The 17,253-nt window shown below is 37.7% G+C and overlaps 2 protein-coding genes across 7 annotated transcripts in view; one reads left to right on the top strand and one right to left on the bottom strand.

Moving 5' to 3' along the window:
• LOC107721522 (noncompact myelin-associated protein-like) overlaps positions 1–5,578 on the top strand; it is a 9,785-nt gene extending 4,207 nt beyond the window's left edge. For 3 of the 5 annotated variants that reach the window (XM_016529608.1, XM_016529605.1, XM_016529596.1), the window contains 3 exons: positions 3,204–3,310; positions 3,848–3,932; positions 4,803–5,578. In XM_016529608.1, coding sequence (XP_016385094.1) covers positions 3,217–3,310; positions 3,848–3,932; positions 4,803–5,076 — 453 coding nt within the window. In that variant the 5' untranslated portion in view covers positions 3,204–3,216 and the 3' untranslated portion in view covers positions 5,077–5,578. Of the gene's footprint in view, positions 1–2,602; positions 2,629–3,069; positions 3,105–3,203; positions 3,311–3,847; positions 3,933–4,802 lie in introns of those variants that run through there. The other 2 variants (XM_016529613.1, XM_016529621.1) reach the window with 2 other exon arrangements.
• A 698-nt stretch (positions 5,579–6,276) lies between these two features.
• jade1 (jade family PHD finger 1) lies at positions 6,277–16,124 on the bottom strand. Of its 2 annotated transcripts, XM_016529515.1 has the most exons (12): positions 16,024–16,124; positions 15,544–15,623; positions 14,027–14,110; positions 12,688–12,758; positions 12,405–12,562; positions 12,139–12,323; positions 11,839–12,050; positions 11,598–11,765; positions 11,113–11,229; positions 9,735–10,268; positions 8,421–8,538; positions 6,277–8,329 (listed from the first exon to the last, which is right to left on the bottom strand). In XM_016529515.1, exons 3-12 carry the CDS (start codon positions 14,073–14,075, stop codon positions 7,413–7,415), a joined length of 2,529 nt encoding a protein of 842 aa, XP_016385001.1. In that variant the 5' UTR covers positions 14,076–14,110; positions 15,544–15,623; positions 16,024–16,124; the 3' UTR covers positions 6,277–7,412. The 2 variants fall into 2 exon arrangements, with proteins under 2 accessions (XP_016385001.1, XP_016384993.1); XM_016529507.1 differs by lacking the exon at positions 15,544–15,623.
• Positions 16,125–17,253: the final 1,129 nt, after the last annotated feature.

Raw genomic sequence — 17,253 nt, 5'->3', positions numbered from 1 at the left:
ACAATATATATATATATATATATATATATATATATATATATATATATATTTATTTTTTATTTTTTTTATTATTTTTTTTTCAACCAAGATTTAAACTGTTGAGTTGAATTTAGCTGAAATGTGGCTCTGGCAGGATTCAAGGTTTGTCTTGTTCTGTTCCAGCTGCTCTGTTCGTCTGTGAGTTTAAAGTGGCTGTAAATTAAATCAAGTGGCACAGACTGACACTTGAAACCTCAGAGTGTATTATGGTCTGTTTTATGGTGGAGTGAAACTGAGCTCCACACTGATGTCCTGTGATTTACCTTGTAGCTCAGGCAACAGAATTTACAACTATTTGCTGTTCTTCGGTGGTACAGGTGCTGTTTTTCTTTCCATCAGCACTGATTGCTTCTGTCAGAAATACTCATAAGAGCCAGCCTCGGACATTATGGCCTGTCTGGAACAAAAGAGGCTGTTTTACAAAGTCGTGCTGAAAATAACAGATGAGCCTGGCAACTGTATAAATAAATGCAGATTATTAAGGTCTAAATTTTGTCTCAAAAGTAAAGTTTTCTATTCTTGTTTCAGATCTAGATTATTCTGTTTACTTCCACTTCCCTGAGGTGATAAATAATAGATGGACATCTGTTGATAATAACATGTCATATAGTAAATATGTAGCACCTGCACATGGATTGTTAGGCACAAAAATGTCTTAAGAATTTCCAATATTAAAATTCTGACTGAAGCCAAAAAATAATTATAATAATGCTCTTTAAAATGCACACAAATAATAAAAAATCAAATATCACCTGATATCGATCAATCTCTAATTTTCCAGGCAAATGAGCTCAAAATCTTTGGTTGTAATTCACTCCAAAATCCATCACAATTTCACAAAATTAGACAACTGGTAAACATATTTTTCACAGATTTGCTCATTCAGACTGAGAAGACCTTGTTCTTCTGGCCTTCCGCTGCTGTGAAGCCCACGCTGTCAGAATGTGTAATAGCTGTTATGAAACTGAAGGTTTTGCATGTTTTGTAGTTGCCCGTCTATTTGAATATAATCAGCAGGTGAAGAATAGACTTCACCTGTGCTTAAAAGTCTGTAGGAGTGAGAGAGTCTGCAGGACTTACACTGTTTGAATGCATCTGGTTGAGTGATTTGGGGGGAAATGGATGGATTCATGTGTGTGCTGGGTTGTTAAGCTTTTTATAGCCAATGCCATTTTGTTTTGAAGCAGCTCTGATTGTATCGTCGAGGATACTCCACAGCCAACAGCAGCTGTATAATTTCAGTACATCAGTGATGCACCATGGCTGAGAGTTCACCGAGTACAAAACCCTGAAGTAAATCCAATTTCTTCTGGTTTGAACCATGCCTCTAATTCATCCCCAGAAACACGCTGGACAGACTGTGCTGTGTTTTGACTGTGCTGAAATTATGACAAACAAGCTATTAGAAAAGGGAAGTTGATGGGCGTGAGATTTATTGTTGCTGACAGATATATGGGAGAATGATATACTCTTCTCAGTCTTTCTTTAACAGATTGACATAAAACACATAATCACTCTGTCAAGTAACTAATGTACATGAATAGGGACCTGACATGAAATCTAAATCTTTAAATTGGTGCCAGATAAACCATGTAGAATTAGCAGAACAGCTCAAAAGCCATAAAACAATACAACTGTTTTGAGATTACAATACACAATTGTGTCTCTAAACTAATTAGTAGTTCGGTAAATATAATGAATCATGTATTCAATGTGGTTAAATTCCCCAAAACAGCCATTTGGCCTAATTAACATCTTGTTTTGTAAAAGGCAAACAGTTTTTTTTTTTCTTTTTTTAAATCATTAGAGCTAAAGGCACAGCACAAAACGAAGAAAACATTATGAAATGTTGTTGAGTAAAACGATAATATTAAGTCATTCCTTCTTTATGAATTTTAAATTAAGGATATAGTTCACCCAAATTGAAAATTCTGTCATTAAAGGGATAGTTCACCCAAAAATGAAAATTTGATGTTTATCTGTTTACCCCCAGGGCATCCAAGATGTAGGTGACTTTGTTTCTTCAGTAGATTTACCTCTGATTTACTGCAATGTCCAAACTGTCCTGAGCGCGTCCTGAGCGCATTCACATCTTCTTCTTCATCCGACGCGTGACGCATCTTCTTCTTCTTCTTGCTTTACGGCAGATCGCTTATAAATTACCGCCACCTATCTCTCAAATGGACCATTGACACTCTATCTACAATCTCTATTAGGAGTGTCAATGGTCCATTTGAGAGATAGGTGGCAGTAATGCACTTATAAGTCTGCGATCCGCCGTAAAGCAAGAAGAAGATGACGCCTCACTCGCTCAGACAGTTCAGACATTGCGGTGCATCAGAGGTAAAAAACAATATAAATACTGTTCAGTTTCTTGCACAGACCGATCGTTTAGTGTCTTTACACATCAATGTATCGTCACGAGCCGCAGGGTTTAATTTGGTTTTGTTTGTGTATGTTTTTTTGACTCTCAAAGCCGTGATTCCCATTCACTTCCATTATAAGACTGACAGACTGCAACGGTTTGAGTTAAAAATCTTCGTTTGTGTTCTACTGAAGAAACAAAGTCACCTACATCTTGCCCTGGGGGTAAGCAGATAAACATCAAATTTTTAATTTTTGGGTGAACTATCCCTTTAATTACTCACCCTCATGGCGTTCCAAACCCGTAAGACCTTTGTTCATCTTCGGAACACAAATGAAGATATTTTTTATGAAATCCGAGAGCTCTCTGACCGTAATTTTACGAAGCTACGAGAATGCATGCATGTGATACTCTCCAAAATGAAGTCAGGGTAACGCAAAGGAGAAGAATTGTTGAATAAAGTCGTTATTTTTGTTTTCTTTGTGCACAAAACGTATTCTCGTAGCTTCATAAATTACGGTTGAACCACTGATGTCACATGGGCTATTTTAACGATGTTCTTACTACGTTTCTGAGACTTGGACATGGTGGTACCCTTGCTGTCTATGCAAAGTCAGAAAGCTCTTGGATTTCATCAAAAATATCTTAAATTGTGTTCCGAAGATGAACGAAGGTCTTACGGGTTTGGAACGACATGAGGGTGAGTAATTAATGATTTTTGGGTGAACCATCCCTTTAAAATCTGTAAACCAAAGTGGTATTGTATGTTTAAACTTTTTTTCCTTGTTTTTTTTTTCAGGACAAATCTAAAGATGCAAAGAGCCATCACAGCATCCGTGACCCAGTCCACAACCACACAGAGCACCACAGTCGTCACCAAGTCTAGAGAACAAATCCTCACGCAGAGTACGTTTCAGATCTGTACTTTATGCAGATAAAGTCTGTTTACTGAGACACCACACGTCTAAAGCAAATAGAACCCATACTAATTAATGATTCTGTCTACACTGGATGTCCACTGGATTCTGTTTCTGTCGTACTCCATGCATTTGCGCAACTGACATGGAGGACAAATGGATTTGGAAAGCTCATTTTGACGTCCAGTGACAGTCTCAAGCTGACACTGTGTGAAAGTGAGAAACCTAGAAACATGAGCATTACTTCGCCTTACTTCCTGGAACTTGTTCTACAGCATTTTTTTAATAATTCACATTCAATTTTGTATGGCGTATTCTACTATCGTTTTCCACATTTTGTGATCAAATTAACTTCTTTAAAAATGTTAGATTTTCTTCATATAGAATTTTGCTTACAAATATATTTTTCTTGCACTTTTGGCTTTATTCATGTTTATGTTTCTATTGAATGATTAATAGGGAATGTGTGGTTTTCCCAACTCATAATATGTCAAATAAATCATTCGCTATATTGTTGTGTTCACAGGCTCAGGAGCCATGATAGCTGTAATTGTCATTGGTATAATCATCATTCTCACATTTTTGCTGATAGTCCTCAAGACGTACAACAGGTATGGCAACATTTTGATGTGAACCATAATGAATGAGTTATATACCATGAGGTGAATACCTTGTCTATCTCCTCACAATAGCAGAACAATTTTAGACAGACCTTGTAATGAGGCCTAAAAATAGATTAAGACCTATTCATTTCAACCAGGCTCACACTACATTCTCCAAATCTATTAGAGGAGAAGAACACTTAAAAATGTTCTCAGGGCTGAAAGGAACATGTTTTGAAAGACTTCATAGCTGTTTCGTAACGAGAACTGAGCTGATTTATGTTGTTTATCAGGATGCACCAGTATTAAAACCAATATTAATAGGCAGATCAGTTTTTCCATGTTATGGCCAGTAAATAAACAAATGGCCAATATTACAATTCTACACTGTAAAAAATGTTTTAAATTTTTTTTCAAAATTGTAAATACAGATCATTGGGGCATGTTTTAGTCGTTCTACCTAAAAATGTGTTTTTATGCAAGTTTAATTCAATGTTACTTGTCATTTCTTTGTGAATATTTGTGAAATGTACTAGTAATTTCTGAGTGAAAATAGATTAAAGGTCCTACATAAATTTTTTCAGTATGTACTATTTTTGTCTAAAAAATAAAACACTAAAACAATATTGTTTTAAAAGCTACAATTTCAATTATGCATCAAAACAAAGTACAGTATGAAAAATCAATATGAATTACTTTTAAAGGTGTTATTAGTGTTTTGCAATAGAAATTTTTTTTTTCCATAGAGGAGATGAGCATGAACAATTGAATATCCAATAGCTATACCATTAAATTCTGTTAATCAATATGCTACCAATTGTTTATTTTATAAAACATGTTTTATTTATCAATCCATTTTTACAATTATTTATCTGACAGGAGGACTCATGCGAACAGGATGCTGGCTGTAGGCTCGGCCAAACCACGAAAGAAGGTGTCCTCTACCACAAACACAAACCTGGCCATGAGCAACGTGGGTGCGAGCTCAGTCTCTGGAAGCTTTGTGCCGTCTAACGCGTCCTCAGAGAACGGGTACCGCATTCCTCGGGTGGACCTGGCAAACGTGGATCGGAATAATGGGGAGCATTTCAGCAACAACAGCGGCTCAACTATTGTGACGTTACATGACATGCCATCAGTAGATAACACATAGCAGACATTATCTGGACTCACACGTGCAAAGATACTAACATACCAACATGAACAAAGAACCAGTAGAAGAGGCCCGGTCATATCTGAGCACCCACCATTAACCGAACATTCACTGCCCGTTTGGGATTTTATGGAACTTTGATAAAAGTCCACTTTAAAAAAAAACTGTATATGATATTGAAGAACCAGAGGAACACTTCAGAGGAGTGACATGATTATAGTTTTATTTTTAGCACTGGATTTGGTGATGAAATGTAGGGTAAAACATATTTTACTGCCTTGAGCTGAAAACTGTTCTTCTTAAAAATGGAATTGGTGGGAGCCAGAATTCAGTTAGAGATGTTAAGGATGCCCGTCAATTTAACTTGTGCATTACCATGACATTTGCACTCTTAATAGTGAGGTCTGTCAGAAAAGATTGGTCAAACAATATACTCTGTATATATTTTACAATTATGCATTTGACAGATGCTGATTCATTAAAAGTATAGATTTTGTTTATACAGTCCCTGGGACTCAAACCTGTGATTTTAGAAGTCCAGCCTAAAATGCTATTGTTGAGTTGGAAAAGACTCTGAGCTGTTACATTGTGAGCTGGTGTTAATTACATCTTTAGATGTGCCGGCATTTCCTGCATGAAGCAACCACAAAGCCCAGTTCAGTAACAAATGCTCTTTTTAAAGAGTCAGTTGAAAAGATTTCATTCTCACTGAACTTGCTTGTGAGTTTGCAGTCTCGGTCAGTGAATCTTTCAGAAATATTAGAGAGTTTGCAGCTGATTACATCACTGAATAATGAATCATTTATCAGCCAGATTAAAAAAAAAAAAACAGGAACCAGTTTTTTTTTTTTTTTAACAAATATACAGTTTTATTCTAATAAATATTATTCTAAAAGATTTTCAATTATATATAAAATGCAGGTCAAGATAAGATGAATTGTAATGTTGGCTCATTACAATTCATTAATTGTAATCACATTGACTGGCACATATACAATTAGCATCACTACAATGACCATCAAATGGGAACCAACTAAACTACTTTTGTAATTTGTCAACCAAAAAAAGTAAGGATTTCCAAACATGGTTTAAATGTAGGATCCAATGTCTATCATTTGTCAATTGTTAATCTGAAGCTGTATTTAAAGTAATGCAGAAAACATCTACTTTCCTCTCAAGCAATCCAGATATCTCCAGAAGTAACCTCAAGAAAATTTATTCACAATCTGCAACAAAACTAAAGTATTGCATAAGAATAAAAGAAAAAGAAAGAAGAAAAATACAGCAGCGCTTGATTATATAAACATGTAGAAACATTTTTTTCTGTGAACACAGTTTATACCAAGCTCTCTGGCTAATGTTCTAGTGCAACATCTCAACAAAAACACTCAGGCACAACATTTTGTCTCGAGGAGATCAACTCACATTTTGCATGAGAAAAGACATTTACAGCTATAAAGAAAAGATGCAAGAACACATACTTTGAGTACTACTCCAAGGCAACCATATCAAGAAGATCAGTCCTTTCAATGCAACAGTGTCTTTATTAGACCTATGATAGTGTCTTGTGTTATCGTTTAATATCAAGTGCAAAAGTGAATTCAAAGTAATGGATACTGGAAGTAAATGATTGTTAAAAGCCTTCCTGAAAAGAGCTGAAAATGGCGTACGTCGTATGTGTCATAGTTTCATCATACTGAGTGTGGAATTGTCCGTCTTTGATCTAGAGTCCATCTATTGCTGAAGGATATGGTTAAGTGAAAGAATTATTTTTTAATTATTTGTATTTTTCTGGAAAGGAATTACTTCGAGACCAAAGAGAGTACATATAAGGCATTGACCTGTTACACGCTCAGTTTGTTTGAAAGAAAAACAAGACATAACTCTATAAATTAAGTACAAATATAAGCAGATTTCACCTGAGAAGGAAAAGGTGCCACAACATGATGGCCTGTAAAGTTAGCAGAATACTGAGAAATCAATTAAAAAGTCTTTTCTAAGTTTTGGACACTGTTTAGACTGTTGTGGTCAGATATTTTTAAGTGCAGTAATTCTGTGGGACGCACTGCCTTGGTTTCACGCTGGGAAGTGCTCATAACATCTCAAAATTGTGCCAGTAATTTTCACCTGATCTAAAGTTTCATTCATTAAAAAGTTATTTATCTTCTTCATCAGCCAATTGTTTGGTCTTTGAAACCTCTCTGCGTATGTTTTTAACGTACACTCAAAAAAATAGTTTCAGCAACAGCAGAAAATTACAGAATAGAAAAATAAATATGTTTGCCTTTCACTGAAGAGCAAATGAAAATGAGAAATATAACATTTTTGGACACGTTTCATGATGCAAGAACTCCACGCTGGATCACGGCCGAACCGTAACGTCTAGTCATCGGGCTTCGAAGTCTTTGGGCGTGACACCTCTTGCCCTGTTCTGATTGGCCAAGATCAGACTCTTCCACGTGGCTTCGGTTCTCACTTCCTGTCCGCAGCCGGGTCCTAATTTGTGGGGGGGAGGCGGGACTTGTATTAAAAGTTTTTAAGGAAGAATTTTGGTCCGCCACGTCATTTCCGTCCTGTCCATCTTTCCCCGTTGACGTTCTTTCATTCCGTTTAGGGATTCTGAAACTGCCCCAGTTTTTCAGATGCCGCCCATTTGGCACTATTTTTCCCTGATGTTGGCTTGCGTTTGTCTTCCTCGGCGATCCGTTATACGTGGTCGAGGCAGTGACTACAGAACTAGCAGTGGTTCTGCTGTGAGACAGCAGTAATCTGTCGTCCATGTTGTCATGCTCAGTCTCGTTCTTCCCTGTGTCCTCCATAGACTTCGACTGTCTCAGTTTGTCTTTTATAGACACCTGTTCCCACAGCTTGCTCCTCCTCCTCCTGTCCTCCAGGGGGCGCTCGCTTTCCTCATCTCTTCTATGAGACTCACCTCCCCTCAGCCTGCCCTCCGACCGTTTCACTGTAGCTGATGCTGCAGTCTTACATGCTCCAGAGCCTGAATCGACGACCCCAGAACTGGGCACACTGTCCATGACCAGGCTTTCCAGTCGGGGCATCTTTGCAGGCTTGTCTGCTTCGATATGCTTTGAGACTCGAAATGGGTTGCTCCCTTTCTCGAGATTTTGAACAGTGGTGCCCAGGGCGCTGTTCTGGCCGCAGTGACCCTTCAGAGGCTGGGGGGATGTAGGTACAGGAGGTGCCGTCCGAAAGTAAAACATAGCCTCCTCCAAACGTCTAGTTGAAGATATACCTGAGCAGGAGAGAAGGCAACTGTAAAAAAAAAAAAAATCAAAACAGACTAGACGGATCAACTACTCAAGTGCATGCAGTAAGCGTCATACCAGCGATGCGTCCCTGCTCGAGCAGCCTGACGTGGTGATGAAAGATCTGTTCCTGCACTCGGCACAAGGTTCGTTTAATTCTCTCCCGACGGCTGACCATGTACGTCAAATTACGCACCTGAACACACATATATGTAGGTGAGACACACTAAATAATAATAACAAAAAAAAAATTCTGTCATTTACTCAACCTCATTCATTCATCTTGAGAACACAAATTAACATACTCCTAATATTTTCTCATCCTTGGCACGCAAAAACCAATGGGGCTTGTTCTCTTGCATGACAAGCAAGCATGACTGAGCTTTCGTTTATCATATTTAATTTGCTCTATCCATGTACAATGTTAATATATGAACAAAGGCCTAAATGAAATCGGTTCACTTAAAGTGATTGACACTTGGTTTCATATAGATAACTTTTACAATGTATTTTCAACTAATAATGTGTGATTTGGTTGCATGGAATTGAAATGAAGAATTATATGAGAGAATATTAAAAATATCTTCATTTGTGTACCGAAGATGAACAGGTTTGAAACCACATGGGGATTAATAAATAATCATTTTCATTTTTGGGCAAACTAACCCTGTAAGTGTGGAGTCAGTTTCCACACATGGAAGACATGTTCTCATCAGCAGTGGCAATACAGCACATAATAATCTAGAGGCTTAATAGCTACTCTGTAAAAATGTTTTGTTTCTGTTTGCAGTGGGAATAGTGTTCAGGTTACCAATCTAAAATTCTTGTAGCTGGAATTCACAGATAGCTGTACCACATTTCCATCTGGTATCTTATTACCAAAAAAATTATTCAAATTCCTCCACTACTGACGTCTTCGCTCATAGCCTATTATTCGAAAAAGAAAAAAAAAAAGGGGGTGTAATTGTGTGTATTTTCTATTTGGGGTTGGCCTAGCAACATATTTTATGGTCTAATGGTAAAGATACAGGTGTTGTAATGACTGTGGCGTGACAAAGCAACACAGAAATTATGTCAAATGTTAGTGATGACACTAATTTAAAACCTTGAAAAAACTGATTTTACCTGCAATATTGAATAAAAAAGGACATTATTCATAGAATCCAATATCTGAATACTGGGCCATGGTTATTTTCATACTTAAGCACAAAAACCCACACTGAACTATGTGCAAATCACTAACTGTTTATTTGAAATCATGAAGAAAAGGCAGAGTTGGGATCCTGCCGTCTAACTGTCCTGAGCTGTGATTGGCTGCTGCTGTCTTCCCTTATATTGATTCAACTGGTAATGTGAGGTAATATGGCTACAGAAGGGCTTTGCAAAACTTACCCTCTCTAGATCCTGTCTTAAATGCGTGAAGAGACGGAGTCGCCGCAAAAGCACTTCCTGTTCCCGTCTGGCAAGGTTGTCCTCTTCCTCTTTCTTCGGCATGATGAGTGGCTGGTTAAAATTCCCCTTTCTTTTCAATTTCCAGTATTGGAAAAGGAAGTCCACAGTTTCCAGGGGCAACTGCAGGTGCTCTGAGACTTCGTCAGCGGCAACGAAGCGATAGAACTCGTCCTCCAGCTGCTGGACTCGAAGTTTGCGCTCGCTGAGTCTGGTCTCTTCTGGGTTTTGTGTGAGTCTGGGCTGTGATGAGGATGACATGTCCACTCCCCTATTCCTCCTTCTCTCTTGACTGGTCTGGACCTTCACTGGCCTGTCATCATCTCCCTCTTCCTCATTCCAGTCCATGCCTGAGTGCTTGGGACAAAAAGACTTAAACTTGACTTCATCCGCCTCTGTGAGGATTGTGTTCATCTTCAACCCACACTGCAGACCGCAAGTCACGTGGAACGCCACACGGCAACTTTTGGCAGAACACTAGGGGGATTTAGAAAGACAGGATCTCAGGATTAAAGCACAGAACATGGGGAAAATGTGAAGTTTTTTTTCTGATTATTAATAAATTAACAAAATTCTACATTTAAACTAAGTAGCATGGAAAAAAAAGTTCAGTCATCGAAGCCACTGAAGAATGACCAATGTTACTATTGTTACCCAAAAACTATTTTTGTTAACTGATACAAATCTACAAAATATAAATATTATACTGTATAATTGGCAGCTAACTGAAATAAAATAAGTACTAAAATGACTAAAAACTAAGAGTAAATCAAAGCTCAACAGAATTAAAAAAAATAAAAAAAATAAAAATAAATAATATGAAAATATTAAAACTTAAAATAACATTAAAAATATAAATAAAAATAAGCAAATTCAAAATATGAACTATATTAATAGAAAACTGAATGAATAACACTGCTTTTTGCAGTCAGCAATTCTTTTCCAGCAATTTATTCCACAAATGAAAGTGTTCAAAAGCTGAGGGGGATTACTGAAATAAACAGAAGTCATGTGATCTCAACTCGCTGGCCCCCATGAGGTGACTCACTCCATAGAAAATTAAACAGCTTTTATCAGAATACTGATATAACCTCAACCTATGTGAATGTACATCATTTCAAACGTTTTTCAGAAATACTATTCATTTTGTATGTGTAATTTTTTCATTAAGAGAAGAAAAACTAAGCGCTTTAACTTTAAATTACTGATGCTGATTACTGATTAATATTTAGGTTTAAAATGCACTTTGGACCCTCTGGAAGATTTTGAATATCTGTATGAATAGTATAATAAAACAATGATAAACATCAGCGCTGTGTACCTGAATACAAGCTCCTGTTTTCTCTTTACACAGGCAGCATATTAGAGCCCATCTGTTGCTGGGTATATGAGACACATTAGTGATAGGCTCCATCTTCTCAGGGTTACCAATGCTTACCTAGAGATAAAGAGCACACAACAATGTTTACACACTCCTCTTAACAAAATTAGTGCTGTCAAACGATTAATCGCATCCAAAATATAGTTTTTTGTTTACAAAATAATGCGTGTTCACTGTGTATATTTATTATGTATATATAAATACATACACATGCATGTACATATTTTAAAAAAAAAATGTTGTGTTTATATTTCAAAATATATACTGTATGTGTGTGCATTTATATATACATAATAAATATACACAGTACACATACATTTATAATGTAAACAAAAACTTGTATTTTGGATGCGATTGATCGCGATTATTCATTTGACAGCACTAAACAAAATTTTATAAGTCTTAGTTTGTGCATGCATCCTTACTTCTGGTATCCAGAGGGCACAGCTGACGTGGACCCACTTGGTGCCACTTCGAGTGGGTTTCATAGCCCCGCCTTTTTTAGGACACAGATGGCATTTGGGAAAGATGCCCAGCGCACAGGTACGACAAAGCCAGCTGCCCTCAGGAACCTTCAGTATACCGTAACACGCCTGTGGGGAGGTACATTGTTATATAACTCATATGCGCTCACACATGCATTCAGACACTCACAAACACACACACCTGATGCACACAGATGTTGCACTTGTCACAGAACACCATTTCATTGCCGTCCTCGCCGTCAGGGGACTGACAGACGTCACACACCACGTCCTCATCGTACTCAATGCCAAGTCCCTCCTCCGTTTCCATGGCGTGGCTCATGTTGTCATAGCAACGGCGCTCAAACTCCTCCATGACCCGCTCCATCGTCAGCTCATCCAGGAGTTGCATGCCTACAAGCAAATCAGTTAGCATCACGTGACATTTGGTTCAACAGTGTGAAAGAGTGCATAATGGGTAAAATGAAAACTCCAGACTCACCCATCTTGCTGAACTCCTCGTTAGCGATCTGCAGCCAAACTACGTCCTCCTCATTCAGGTCATAACGACACATGCCATCAGCCAGCGTCTGAATACCCACGTACCCCAGCATCGATGACTCAGATGAGCGAATCAGCTTCTTCGGCCTGATGAACAGAGGAGCGGGGCATTTCTCAGCTACAGTGCTGCAGGAAAAATGAAAACAGGAATAAATCAAGTGCAACCATTAAATAAAAATAGTTTGACAGGTAAAAAAAGCCTCATACCGCACTGTACACTGCGGAATGGAGTCGGGACTAACAGGGACTTGAACCCCTTTCTCCCACTCCTGCCGCCAGGGATCGGCCAGCTCATAATAATCCTCTGGATTCAGCTGGTATGAATCATGCAGCTTCATAGCAGTGATCAGGTCTGTCCTGAACACCTGGAGGAGATAGAAAAAAAGAGGATGTGACAATCAGAATATGCATGAAAATATTTGTGACATATCTACAACATTCTCATCTCTGTCTGTTAGGGTCGTATTGAGTGTAAGGCAGTTCTGTGTACCTCTGAGGGTCTTTTTCCATTCTGTTTCCTGTGCTTGGAGTTGAAGTGCTGAGACCAGGATGTGGAGTTACCTCAAAGAGACAGAAAAACATGCATGTAATGTCTTGTGCTGAACATTCTGAGAAAGAGGGATAATTTCTGTTTTAGCAGCAACATTAGTCATATTAGTTTGAAAAAAAGGCAGTATTAGTTTTGCATAAGGAGAGGGCTTGTTTTGCTCCTATAACTAAAGGGCTGAATATTAAAAGCAGCATAATGGGAATTGTGAGCGCCTTTTCTCCTCTATTGTATTGAGTGAAACGGCATCTAGAATGAAAAGAAAAAAAAAGTTTTACTGTATAAAGTTTTTAAAGGCAGGGTATGTGATTTTTCAAAAACACTTTAGAAAACTGATTCGGGCCGAATCGCAAAACAAACTTGTAGCCAATCAGCAATAAGGGGCGTGTCTACTCGTGATGTGGAGGAGAGAGCTTTCAGTGCATGGGACGGACATTAACCGAGCCGAGCGACAAAGAGATAGAGATGGCGGATAAAAAACAAAAGAGGAAAACGTCTGCGGAAGGATAATGCAAGAAGTAGGACCCGTGTAAATATCGGATCAGCTTTCCAGCGCTGGAGAGAACTCAAGGAGGGGAGGCCTGCGATCGGACGCCGAGGTTGCTTTGTTTCTTCTCAATAGGTGAGTAACACCGTGTCTACAACAGCTAAAGTCTGCCTACACTGGACGCGATCAAACGACCGTTGAAAACCATTTGAAATTTGTGTCAGCACGTCATAAATAGAACCCGGCAGCAGTTTTCTGTCGGGGATTTGTTGCGCCGCGCCGCTCACGTCCGTAGACACGGTGTAATATTGGTTTTGCTTTGTTTCACAGAACTAATCGTTGCCTGGGTTGCGTACGTATGTGTGGGACGGAACTATCAAAATAGGGGCAAGACCCTTTTGGGGTAGGGGCGTGTTTGTTTTGGTGATTTCAAATATCAACATTGGCTACCAGAAATCACTTACTCTGCCTTTAAATGACTGTGATCTCATGTGAGTGACAGATTATTGTCCCGCCTCAGCACACAGCATCAGAAAAATTATGTTGTTTTAAGAAGGAGAGGAGGTTTTTGATTAAAGAGGACAAGGGCACATGAATAAAAAAAAATAATGATGTGGATGGATAATTTATAATAAACATTGCAATATTTTAAAGTAGTAATACTGAAAAATTAAGAATTGTCCGTTTTCATTTCATGGTGACTTTAGTAATATGCAACTTCAGCATTACCAGAAGGGTAATATAAATGACTCGAGGCAAGTTGGTACTAGAAAATAAAAGTGTCTGTCTACTTACTTCCATTATCCGAGTCCTCACTGGTGCTCGGGACACGGCTTCGCTTCATCGTCAGTTGGCGTGGCCTTCAAATGATGCAGAAATCTGCAGAAGTTGATCAAACATTAGCAGAACATTCCTGAAAACTGATCCTGCAGAGATGACTGCTGAGAGTGCTTTCCCGCAGCCAGCCGCAACTTTTTCTGATTCTGAGACTTTACAAGCCTAATTAAACTTGAAGGCTATGTTAAGATACTTTATATTAAACTTTATATAATTCTATTTGAGCTTAATATGCAGAATCAATTTATAAGTAATTTCGTACGCTATTTCCTCCAAAAAGTGGAGCTAGCCAACCGCTGCTGTTTGGTTGAGCACCGCAGCGTAACATCGGTGCAACCAATGCCGTGGGTTTGAGGGCGGGACTATCTGTTGAATCGACCAATGGCAGACTGAAATGTTCGTGAAACGTACAAACTAGGTTATTTTGCTCTAGATACTAAATATATGTCATGTGTAAATACCATTAATATTAAATTAAATTATATTCAATTAAAATTAGATTTTTAAACTATTCAATCCATCATGTTGCAAAATAGCAAACTGTCAAATTTCTGAACAATGCACACATGCCTGAAAAGTCATAAAACTTATGAATAAACAATCCTTGTATAATGCACTTTCCAGTTTTAAGCTTTATTAAACATTTTTGATCACATATGACATATCGAATATTTAACATGGGTAAAGCCGAACTATTTTTCATTAAGGAACAACAGAAATACAAACCACACGAGTTTGTATTTCTTAAATCGTGTTTTTATTAGCATTTATGCGACTAATTAAGCAAAGCAAACCCATTAAAATATATATATATTTTATATAAAATATATATATATATATATAGAAACATGGTGGCGACTATCATGTAAGGGGACCCGCGGTGTATGTAGATAGAAATTGCTCAATCTAAGGTAATAAAAACATAACGGTTAATTAAGTAAGGTCTTTATACACTTCTGCAAACATAGTTATGTATATTATATTGCATTTCTGTCAATAGATCGTTGTAAATATTAAATCATAAGGTAAAGATACATTTAAAGACGCAACTTCAAAATCTCACATCTGCTAATTTCAACTGCATTACAATAAAAACAAACCAATAATTCTGCCCAAACACAACGTCCAACACTCCATGTAAACAGCAGCTCACGCAGTGCAAATGCTCCGTGTGTGACGCTACTGAAAGACCACGCCCCTTGACGTCACATAGCTGTCCATTTCAATGCCAGTTCGAAATTGAAAACAAAATTATTATTATTATTTTTCCCACTGAATCCAAATTAATTTCACAGTGTTTTAATACAAAACCTCCGCTGCACTTTCGTATATTTAAACAACAACTTATAGTACCAAGAACATACAAGTATGTTGTTACATTCGTCGATCAGAAAACTAATTTTATCGCACATATACATACATTTAGCAGATTTAACTTCTAACGCAAACGCAAAGAAAAGTTTAATATTTCCCACCGTTATTTTCCCAACATCATGGCAGAGCTGAATCCGGACCAACCCAGACCGTGGCACGGGGAAAATTTTCTAACACCCTTCTGAAACATAACCGAAATTCATATATATATATACACTAAAACTGCAAAACATGGGCATGCGTTTGATGCCATTTGCTGGTTCAACACTAAAACTTTTAGGTTAAATAAGATCAGCCGCACACGGCCAGCAGCTACGCGATTGAAAGTAACTACCAAATTTCAAAGCAAACCACACCAGGAGCTTATAGAAATTACTACAGAGGCCAAATGCGTGCAAACATTTATTTAGGGCAGCGTCTGCTGCTGCTCAACTTAATATTTTGGCGCCATTTTAATGACGTGCTACATTTGCACCGGACCATCTGCATGAAGAGCTCGCGGAAATCCTGGAAAACACTTGTTCGTCCCTGCCTGTTAAACATGTATGCTACAGCACAGCAAGAAAATGTAGTGTACCTACATTAAAAGGTCTTGTTGATCCTGCGCTGGCGTTTCTATGTGGCGCTTGCTCAGAGTTTGAGTCCTCTCGTCTCCTCTCCTCCACCCCACACACACAAACACATGCAGGTTACGTATGCGCTGCTGTAATCCGCGTCCGCCTGCAGGGGGAGCTAGTGCTCACGCACAAACAGAGGATTAGCATCATGACTTCCATTTCAGCGATTTCATAATATCCACATCTGTTTTGGAGATGATGACAGGGATTTTTGGAAATTTCAGGTTTAAACCTACTCCTTATTTAATATTATGAATCAATAGGAAACCTCTGTAAATATAGAAAGATTTATTGTTATGTCATCACTACTAATCAAAAGTAGGTTCAAATATGTGACCCTGGACCACAAAACCAGTCATAAGAGTCAAATTTTTATTTATTTATTGAGACATATACATCATCTGAAAGCTGAATAAATAAGGTTTCCATTAATGTATGGTTTGTTAGGATAGGACAATATTTGGCCGAGATACAACTATTTGAAAATCTGTAATCTGAGGGCGCACAAATTTTTTTTTTTGTTTTTTTTGAGAAAATCGCATTTAAGCGCAGTTCTTAGCAATGCATATTACTAAAACCAGTCATAAGGGTCAATTTTTTGAAATTGAGATTTATACATCATCTGAAAGCATTGATGTATGGCTTGTTAGGATAGGACAATATTTGGTCGAGATACAACTATTTGAAAATCTGTAATCTGAGGGCGCACAAATTTTTTTTGTTGTTTTTTTTGAGAAAATCGCATTTAAGCGCAGTTCTTAGCAGTGCATATTACTAATCAGAAATTACGTTTTGATATATTTACGGTAGGAAATTTACAAAATATCTTTATGGAACATGATCTTTACTTAATATCTGAATGATTTTTGGCATAAAAGAAAATTTGATAATTTTTACCCCATACAAATGTATTGTTGGCTATTGTTACAAATATACCCGTGCTACTTATGACTGGTTTTGTGGTCCAGGGTCACATATTTAATATTTTAAACATCAGTCCAGTTGCAAGAGTAACTGAACCTTTTGGGAAAGGTACATAATACAAAAGCTGCAAATCACATGGGATCAATGCACAACAAAATACTTGGGTCATTGTTTCCTTTTATTAGATTTTTTTTTTCTCGGTGGACAAGTATAAATGTGAGGCACAAGATCAAGGGTGGTGCAAGGTTTTCACTAGAAAAAAATACACAA

The sequence above is a fragment of the Sinocyclocheilus rhinocerous genome, unplaced genomic scaffold (genome assembly GCF_001515625.1).
Source record: "Sinocyclocheilus rhinocerous isolate Xijiao unplaced genomic scaffold, SAMN03320098_v1.1 scaffold432, whole genome shotgun sequence".
Taxonomy (NCBI): Eukaryota; Metazoa; Chordata; class Actinopteri; order Cypriniformes; family Cyprinidae; genus Sinocyclocheilus; species Sinocyclocheilus rhinocerous.
This window is presented reverse-complemented; position numbering and strand designations above follow the sequence as displayed.

Excerpts from the sequence above, each read along its gene's own strand:
- jade1 (XM_016529515.1), bottom strand. The coding sequence starts at position 14,075 with ATGAAGCGAAGCCGTGTCCCGAGCACCAGTGAGGACTCGGATAATGGA. Across the intron at positions 12,563-12,687 it reads ATGGAAAAAGACCCTCAGAG|GTGTTCAGGACAGACCTGAT; the intron begins GTACACAGAACT and ends TATCTCCTCCAG. Across the intron at positions 12,051-12,138 it reads CGAGGAGTTCAGCAAGATGG|GCATGCAACTCCTGGATGAG; the intron begins GTGAGTCTGGAG and ends ATTTGCTTGTAG.